At 39.0% G+C, this 9,741-nt stretch overlaps 1 protein-coding gene across 1 annotated transcript; it reads right to left on the reverse strand.

Moving 5' to 3' along the window:
* Positions 1 to 258: 258 nt before the first annotated feature.
* Positions 259 to 9,507, reverse strand: DHRS7C (dehydrogenase/reductase 7C). Its single transcript, XM_072881258.1, has 6 exons — positions 9,354 to 9,507; positions 5,195 to 5,307; positions 3,577 to 3,787; positions 2,926 to 3,018; positions 978 to 1,133; positions 259 to 467 (listed from the first exon to the last, which is right to left on the reverse strand). The coding sequence occupies exons 1-6, from the start codon at positions 9,505 to 9,507 to the stop codon at positions 259 to 261; spliced, it is 936 nt and encodes a 311-aa protein (XP_072737359.1).
* Positions 9,508 to 9,741: the final 234 nt, after the last annotated feature.

Genomic DNA, 9,741 nt, shown 5'->3' on the forward strand with positions numbered 1-9,741 from the left:
AGTGATAGAGTTCCTAGTAGGGTTTTTCCCATACTACTGTAATGCAAACAATGACATCTTGTCATATTTACTAAATCCAGAAAAGTAGAAGTCCCACAGACAAATGTGTGTCAATGGTAGTGAATCACTAGGTGAGACATTGGCTGGTTCATGTTTAATAAAGCCTCCTGCTTTATTCTACCGGTAGTGAGAAGCAGAAATCATTGACATTTGAAACATGAACTTTTTTTCAGGTCAAAAGCAGGGAAAAGAACAAAATCATTTTTCCTCTTCTGTCTTCAGCTTTTCCCTAATTCCTGAGGCAACAATGGCAAAAAACAACTCAGGGAAGAAGGTGCGAATGTAAACTGCTGCTCTGGGGATAGGGTTGGCCATAAGTACCTCCTGCTTCTTACTGCTCACTGTGCGTAAGACTTCCTCTGCCACCTCCACTGGGTGCACACCATATGCCACCTTTCTGAAAAAGACTGTAAATCAGAGAGGAGTGAGAGCTACAGACAGACAGACAGACAGACACATCTGAGGGAATGGTGGTGAAAAGATACACAGCTAGTGCATCAGTCAAGGTTGTTAAATTCCTACACACTTTCAATCCCTTAGCCCTTCCCTTCCCTTCATCAGTATGTCCCGAAGATCTTTTTACAATTTTGAAGTAAAATCCTCACAGTCCCTAAGAGAAGGAGCAACTTGAGTGCAGTGGAACTCTCCCTTGGGACTTTTCATGCTCCACTCTACCTCCATTCCCCATGCCCTGGTGTATTTATTTTCTCACATAATGTTGTCTCTTTCCATGTTCCTTCTCTTTTCACCAGGCTCATCTGATCTCTCCAATCTCTCTTTCCTTTTGCTCCCCTAACCTTTCATCCTTTCTGTCATTTCCATTCTTTTTTCCTATGCTCCTTTCTTCTCCCTGGGAAGAGCATCCATGCTGCTATATGGGCCTCATCTACCATCTCTCTTGATGCATCAAACCTTACATTTCCAAATAGATGCCTCCCAGTTACCAGGTGCTGGTTGGCGATGATATGAACAGATGAAGGTTGGATTCACAGTGCTGACAGAAATATCAAATTCTTCCATTTCAGCTCTAAGACAATCAAAAAAGCCTACAGCAGCATGCTTAGAAGCAGCATCTAAAAGAAAGAAAAAAACCCCACATATGCATATTTGGATATATGAATGCATGGATATAGATGTATGATAGAGCCCCATAAAACATTAATGTTTGGAAAATTGGGCATGGAATGATTAGCCAAAAAGCAAAAGAACAGTCAATTATTTCACTCAGTGAAATTATCATATGACATATTTAAAACAAACAAAAGAATATTATTTGTACAGGACAATTATGCATGAGGTATGTGGTCAGTCTCCCTATACATGTTAAAAAGCATGTGTCTGGATTTCCCAATCAGAAATATTAAGTCCTGGTTAAGGAATAATACTTCTATTACCTCTACAGTTTAGAAATGTCTTTGGTGGATGGACAGCTGTCCCTGAGATGAGTCTCCACACCATCTGTTGCTGCAGTTTGTGACACATCAATAAAATGCAGTGAAATACCTGTCCAATTCTGGAATGCAGGAGTAGTACTGCTTTGTAAACTAATGAGGCCTTTGCCCTGCAGCAGCAATCCAAGATGCTTTTAATATTAAAGTTAATTTTAAAGTAACTGACTGTTAAGAATTTTTTAAACTGTTCTTAGTGCCTTTTTATTGAGAATGATATTAAAGGATGATATGTGAACCTTGACCAAAACCCAGAACTATGTGTTAAGTGCAGCAGAGCTGCAAAGCACTTGTCCATCTTGTATTTAACTCAGTTTGCAGTGAAAATCAACCCGTGCATAATAGAATCTAAAAACTGGCAGGTGGACTCTGGGCATGGAAAGAAGTTTCTCCATTCATTTGTTTTGAAATTTCTTCTACTGGCAGCTTCATTTCATGCAACATAGATATTGGTAGAGGCATTGTAAAAACTATCTCTTCTGCTACTCATGATTTTATACACATACAATGTATCTTGACACAATTGGCTGTTCCGTAGATGGAAACCATTCCAGATGTCCCATCAATGTGTTATTTCTTTTCTGAGTCTTTTTTGTAGTTCTTTTGAGATGGGGGACCAGAATTGCCACAATGTTCAAGATGTGGGCACTGCATAGATTTATACAAAGGCATAAAGACAGGATTTAATTTTTTTCTCTACTGCTTTCCTTACTGTTTCTATCACTGTATTTTGCTTTCATGGAACTATAAGTCACAATCCTGAGGTCCTGCAGACCTTTTAATTCAGAGCCCATCATCCACTCTGACCCCCTGTCACAGTTAACAATGTCTATTTACATCTATCCTATATTTTCTGTCCACTGACTTTGCAAAGACTTTTCATCACAATTAGGGACAGTTTAGTTTCATTAGGAGCTTTGGATGAAAGACCTTCTTCAAAATTTTCTGGAAAGTCAAACATAAACCAATTACTACATCTCCTTTTAAACTCCTGCACATAAGGTGCATGAGTCTCCCTTTACAAAGAAGCAGCTAGTGTCTACAAAGAAGTAGCTAGTGTTATATTTATACACTAATTCATTCTTCGTTATGGTTTCTACTAACATGCCCAGTACAGATGTTAGACCTACAAGTTTGCTGTTTCCTGAATGTCTCCTAAGATGGTAAAAAAAAACCTTGCTGTCACATTTGATATCCTCTTGTCCTCAAGTACCTTAGGCAGTAGTTGTACTTCAAAGACAGTATTTTAACTATTTCTTCTTGAGTTCCACTTCTTTGAAAAATTTTCAGCCAAATACCCTATTAATAGTTTACTAAATTAGGATCCAAATTAGCACTTTTAATAACCTCTTATCAGTGCCATTGAATACTCACAATTTATGCATCAGAATGTACATTTTTGCTATGTATAACTTACAAGCTGCACGAAATGGCATTCCTATTTTTCCTTGGATACTGTTAATTAGAACAATTTGGCCAGTTCTTCTTGAGATCATGTTGGGAAGAATGGCTGAAAAAAAAGAAATTAAAGAAAGAACGGCTTAAGTAAAAGAGCTCAAAGCATTTAGTGAAAAGAAGTGACAGCTGAAATGTAGATAGCACAACTTTGATGAAGGCTGTCTAAATACGGCAATCAAAAGTATCATAAAATACAGTAGCTGGAAACTGAGTGTCTTCTAGACTTCACTTGGATTCTACATGCAGATTTGGGTGCAGTATTACCACATTTAATTGTCAGCCTGTCTGTATCCTTGCAATTGTTTGTGTAACAAAGGCAGCAAGCACGTAAGTAAAAGAGTCATCATATACAAAATACAATAAGCAGGCATTTAAAAAAATGTCTGTCTTTCAAACACCTGCTTATATTTGTCTTGACCAATCTATTTCCAAGCCCAGGCACTCTGGTTTTGATTTTCTTCACCTCGATTTCAGTCCATTGATTGTCACAGAATTGGTTTGGATTATAGTGAAGAAGGCAAAGATAAGTGCAAACGAAACAGTGTAATGACAATGACTTTGATCTTGAGTTTTAAGTGGCTACAGCAAAACAGGAAAAAAATTAAAATACCTTTTGTTAATGTTATAGGTCCAAAATAGTTGGCATCCATGATCTTTTTATCAAGTTCCAACGAAATGCTCTGCACTGCTCCTTTCACCTTCATACTTGCATTGTTGATCAGTATATCCACACAGCCATAGCAATTCAGGATTTCCTTAGCTACATCTTGAATGCAGTTTATGTCTGAGATATCCAGAAGTATGAGCTTTGGTGCATATGTCTAATAAAGAAAAGACTTATTTCAAGGATAACTGTTACATAAAAATGTATTTCTATTTACTCGTCTTGTAAATTAATTTACCTTGATATTTGAAGAAAGTGCTTTTATCATTCTCACAAAAACTTTGATTTGTTCTTTTAACCCTCTTTAGAAAGAAGGTAGTTCAGCAATGGGTATTCATAGACTCTGAAATTCAGATGAAGCAGAAAACCATGGGAAGGGTAAGCTTGACTAGCTCTACCCTGTTGAGTTTTGTCTGTCTTGTAATCAGTGGAGACAGATAATAGATAAAGGGGGTGACTCCTACCACTCCAAGTTATGGTCCTTCTGTAAGCAGCCCTCTGGAGAACTTTGCTGACCACAGAGTCTAGGATATAGTGCTTTGATGGATAATTTACATATACATGGGGGGCAGTTTGAAGGTAGGAATGGTTTGTTTAGCTATAGGTTATCCAAATAGAGTTTACATTTGTACGATTTCCGCAAAGATGTAGATTTCATTAGCTATGGGACAGAGGAATGAACTCTGAGTATCTTCCCTTACTATATTACTACAACAATGTAATGCAGATCCCTTAGCTATACTTAACATTTTTTTCCTAGTTGAATCTGCACAAACTAACATGAACACACTACTTTTATGGTTATTTATGCAGATGAATGAAGCTCACTGCAAACACAAATACTTGTTGGTCTGGTGCGCAATGGCTGTAGAATTTGTGCAATGCCTTCAGGAACACCTGTGCCCTGAAATGAGTCAGCTATCTGTTGGTCACAGAAGGAAAGCTTTCCAGTGATCATCAAAGAAACACCTTCCAAACAACTGGCAGCAGGGGCAGCCTTGCATGTCTACTTGCTTGGTGACCCAATCAGTGGTAATGAGGAAAGGGCACTCATTCATATGCTCCCATGCCCTTCTAGCCAGGACTTCTGTCAAAGTAGTGGAGAAACTCAAAATTAATTCAGTCTTTAGACCCATCTCCCACTCCTTGAGCACACTAATTATGTGAAAAATGGATGACAGTTCCTGTGATTAAATGAAGCACTTTGGATCCTTTTCTTCCAAATTAACAGGCAAATTCCTCTGCCAGCATTTCTAGTTGGGTGGCTTGTTCAAAATGCAGGACCACTCAGTTGCTTTACAGTAATTGCCTTGAATTAGCTCAAGAGAGCAGCATTTCTGACTTATGCTTTTGGCATCATGCTCTGAAGACCTTCAGAGGTGTTTTTCCCCTCTCTCTCTCTCTCTGGACTGTTGCGTGTGTTACCTGGGTGACCAAAATCACCATTAACAGTGAATCATGTTTCATGTACCTTGTTTTACTGGATTTAAAAGCGCTTTGTGTACCTGAACAAGGTGTTTACCTCAAGTTGTGAATTTTAAAAGCTGCGTGAGGAAATACTTACCATACTGGGGTCTGCCACACTAATTAAAGCATCATACAAGGCTTCTAACTTTTCCCATGTTCTGCCACACAACACAAGCCTTGCTCCTCCTGTGTGAAACACCCGAGAACATTCTAGGAGAGAAATATGTTCAAAAGAAATAATAACAATAATAACAAATTGATTTTGTTTATTTTGCTTGAGACGGGATGCTGGTTTTTCTAATGATGTTGAATCTGTGCTTTAAAATTCATTAATTTTGAAAGAAATTATGAGACAGAGATGAGATCTCATATTTGAAAGATATGAGAAAAAAGAAAGCACTAAATGGCAACAATATATATGTGAGTAATAAATCAAAATTTAGTGTAATGGCATAATGCACAATTAATGGTACAGCACAATGGTACTGTTTAGTCATGGGATTTAATAAAAATTTAATTAAGAAAAGAACAATATGCCAGTTAATGGATGATGGGTTTGAGTTAGAAAAACTGTTCTCATTGTCTTTCTTCCTTAACTCTCTCCAGCTACAGACACACTTGCTATAAAGAAAAATAGATATAAAAATACACTCTTAAGGTTATTACAATACAAGCTGCATCTTTTGCAAACCTTCATGTCTACTGCAGTATAAAGAAGAAACCAACCAACTCCAGCAAATAGTAAAACTAGCTCTGTATGCTACCTTCATGAAGCTTTTGGCAACATGAAACTCATCTACAACTTTGAGAAAGAGCAATACAGAGAAACTTACAACCCACTGGCCCACAGATGGAGCACCAATGAGAGAGGCCTTTCTTCTACAGACCCTTCCCTTCATATGTAATCCATCCCAAGACCTTTATCTCCTGAGTATTAGACCTTCCCAGTAGTCAGCAGAGGCATCAGGGACCAGCTTGAGCTACCTCTTGTTCAGCTACATTCCCTGAAGCCTTCACTGAGAAGTTTCTGGGTATGCTGGGCTGGCACTGCTTTTTCTCCATATATTCAGGGATATTCTGAGCTAGGGGTTCACCCTAGTTTAAGCCAGGTCTCTGGGGAAGATTCTTCTGCCTTTCTTATGCAAGTGAACTCTGATTGTGCTTTTCTGAAAGTGGGGACTCACATAACAAGAGGAACTGGCAGTCAGTGTTACCCATCGTCACACCTCAGCACTGGCTACAAGATTGCAGCCAACTCATTAGTTGAGGTCTTCATGGGAGTATGTAATCAACTCAGTCCGATTATGAAATACCAGGGTGGAGCATCTTGACAGCATGTGTCTGGTTTATTTTCTTCTCCAGGTGGTGTTGGGGGAGAATATATTCCTCATTGTCCTGTCAGTTTGACCAAGGAAAGGTGTGGAAGCATGGAGCATAGCTCTCTCATGGGCATCTTTTAGGAATTCATTGTCAGTTGTATTCCTCTGTTTGTTATAGGCTGCTACAAGACGCATGTTCTAGTTCAGCTGAACTGAAACTATGGCTCTCAGTCCAGGAATCTGTCAAGGTTGTCCTCCTGACCAGGAAAAGTACACAATTGCCTGCCTTTTCTTTCTTGGAATAGATAATGTCTTGCAGATAGGCCTGAGGATACAACTGAGGATGTGCCCACTGTGCCCCAAACCAGAGATCTGGTTTGGGTGCAGCTAGACAATTAGTTGACAGTGGGTTATGTGTGCTGGTAGGATTGGAAATCAAGAGTTATCTTTCCTCTCATGGTTTGTTCCTGATTAGGTCTTCCAAAAAGCTCTCAGCCTTGGAGCCCTCATATTTGGTCCCGAAATCGAATCTGCATGACAGTTACATATTCAGCATGGGAAGAACAGGAATATGGTCTTAAAACTACTCTTATGCCTTTCCAGCCTGTTTTTTTTGTCATAGCTCCTATGGCCTTTGCTGAATGGGTAACAGTACAACCCTAGCGCTATAGCTGTCTGTCCGCCAAAAAGCATTTTCTTCAGATTTCAATACCCACAGGCAAATCCAGTTATGCTAATATGCACATCTTAGATTTCTTAAATGCCCATGTTAGACTCTTAATATCTATATGGAAGCACTTCTGGATCCACTCTTCTATTTTTGTAAACCTGTGCAGCTGGAGACTTTTATTTATGTAATCTTTTTCATTATTTACAACAGTAATTTTATGAATGTCTTTCATTTTCTTTTTTCTAGCATAGAAAGATTTTTGATTTAAAGCCCAAAAGATTATTTGCCAGTACTAGGACAACTACACCAGTATTTTTCCTATAAACATAACAGTTGGGGTAACCTTGTGAATAAATGTGACTACCACGTGAACAGCAATAAAAGGGAAAAAAGGAAACCAATGATTTTCTCCTTTAGAACTATCCTGGACTTTTCTGAGTTATAGCGCTGAGAAGAAACAGGAATCAGGTTTAAATAACAGCCATAAACCCTTGCAAACATCTTCAGTCATAATTGTTTTTGTTTCTCTTTTGTAACTTTGATGAATGTTGTCTTTAGTCCAGAAATTCTGCCACGTGGGAAAAGGAATTTGGCAGTTGCCTAAGAGTTCAAATATGCAGCAGCTGGCCAGACAACTGGTAATTTAAAGCTCTGGACAAATGGCCATCGCATATGCATGAGTGGACTGCACAGCAAATTCTGCATGATTTGGAATAATTCAAGCCTGCAAATAACTTCTCGGTATCACCCTATGGGATACTGGCAGTAGATATGTTTAGGATAATAAAATAAAATTGCTTTGAGTTTCCTCCTTTTTCATCTATGTGTAAAAGGGTGGGGGGGTGGGGAGTGGGGAGGCGATTGCCTTTGTAGCCTCAAGAGACAGGCAGCAGCTAGTTACCAAAAAAAAAAAAAAAAAAAAAAAAAAGATGAAAGGTTAATAAGGAAATTGAACTTAGGAAAATCTTCCGCAGGGGTCATGCAGTGCTGGAGCAAGATACCTGGAGAAATGTTCAATAAATGTTCTTTATCCTTGGAGTTCTCCAAGATTTGGCTTGAAGCCACACCCAACCAGATCTAGCACTGGTAATGTTCCTGCTCCAAGCAGGACTTTTGTCTAGAAACCTCCAGGCATCCTATGATTCTATGAGACGCCCAGTCTCAGCTGGAGAACTCTAAATCATGCGTCTCCAAACAAAAATACTGAAATATAACCAATCAGAGAAAAAGCATGCTAATATTATCTTCAACTGAAACTGGTGTGTAAGGGAAAGGGAAAGACCAGGTGGGATGTGGAGGTCAGAATTATTTCATACCTTGTCCTAACAGGCTCTGATAAAGAGCACTCCTTGCCAGCGTAGTGTGTATTTCTGTTGCAGGTCTCTGCTCTGTTCTGCTAAGGAATAATTCCGCAAGGGCATTCCCTTTCTCCATCTGTTTTCTGCTTGGGAGTGCAATGTTTCCAACATACAGGAAGTCTTCACTGAAAACACCAAAATGTAGCCTCAAGCTATGTTTGCCTTATTAGGCACTTGCATCTACTGGCCCTCAAGTGATGCCTAGAGCAAGGCTGTACATAAGCAATATATGACCCAGTACCTTTAATCTGGCAGCACTGTGTAGGCAGGAAATATGAGCCAAGAAGAATATGCTAAGTGGGTGGCCACCCAAGCAATCAGCTTATATAAATAGATAAATTATCACATACCCTTTCCTTCTGTCCACTGAACCCACCATTACACATAGCCAGGCAGCCCAATTGGAGGTACTGGAGGATGTCAAGGGAAGAGGAGTAACATGGGTGATAGAGGAGGCAGAGATATGAACAGGGACAGAGGGGTGAGCACTGTTGTTCACAGGGAGCAGTAAATGCTGAAGTCTTTAAGGGCTGAAAAGGAACATGTAAAGAGTAAGGTGACACCCGTTTATACTGATTTGCTGCTACCTTGCAGTGACAGCCTATGTAATAAGATCTCATAGGAGCAACATGCTAAAAATAGCACTCTTAATGTGCTTACAAAACCTCTAATTCTATTGAATTAAATAAATACAGAGCTCTGCAGTTCCTAAAAGTTTACCAGCAGTTCCTGTGGCTGAGACTAAAAATGTACATTTAAAAACCATAGGATTTGTTTAAAAATATATTTCTTAACTTCTGCTTCATCCAGGCAGTTATAAATATATACAAGGTAATGTATGCAGATTTTATCACCTAGAGGGTGGTTCTCTGGCTGTTTCTGACACTGAGAAGAAATGAGACAACTTACCCTTTCCCAGCCCAGAGATGGCATCCGTGATCACCACCACCTTGTTTTGCACAGCTGACTTGGACAATAGCCACCTGATTGACTGGTAAATATAAATAACTCCACTGATCCCGAAGAGAAGCAATGGTAGAGCAAGTACAGCAAGAATACCCATCTCTGTGGGAAACAAAAGACCAGATGAGAGTAACAGTAATCATAATATGCATTCATTATTTTTCAAATTATTCTTATCTAAAAAAGCATTGTTTTCATATATAGAAAATCCAGTAATCAGCATGCCAAAGGCTTGAAGCCATGGGAAGCTTGTTTTCGAATCAATGGCTTAATATTATTATTTAATAAACAGGGTAATATTGTTTGTTTGTCTGTTTTCCTCATCATTGCATGG

The sequence above is a fragment of the Ciconia boyciana genome, chromosome 16, assembly GCF_034638445.1.
Source record: "Ciconia boyciana chromosome 16, ASM3463844v1, whole genome shotgun sequence".
In the NCBI taxonomy this organism is placed as follows: Eukaryota; Metazoa; Chordata; class Aves; order Ciconiiformes; family Ciconiidae; genus Ciconia; species Ciconia boyciana.

Bases quoted from the DNA above. Each gene is read 5' to 3' on its own strand.
- DHRS7C (XM_072881258.1), bottom strand. From the start codon at position 9,507: ATGGGTATTCTTGCTGTACTTGCTCTACCATTGCTTCTCTTCGGGATC. The intron at 3,788-5,194 runs GTAAGTATTTCC...TTTCTTTATTAG, and splicing joins GTGTGGCAGACCCCAGTATG to ACATATGCACCAAAGCTCAT. The intron at 468-977 runs GTAAGGTTTGAT...TCTGATTTACAG, and splicing joins GGAGGCATCTATTTGGAAAT to TCTTTTTCAGAAAGGTGGCA.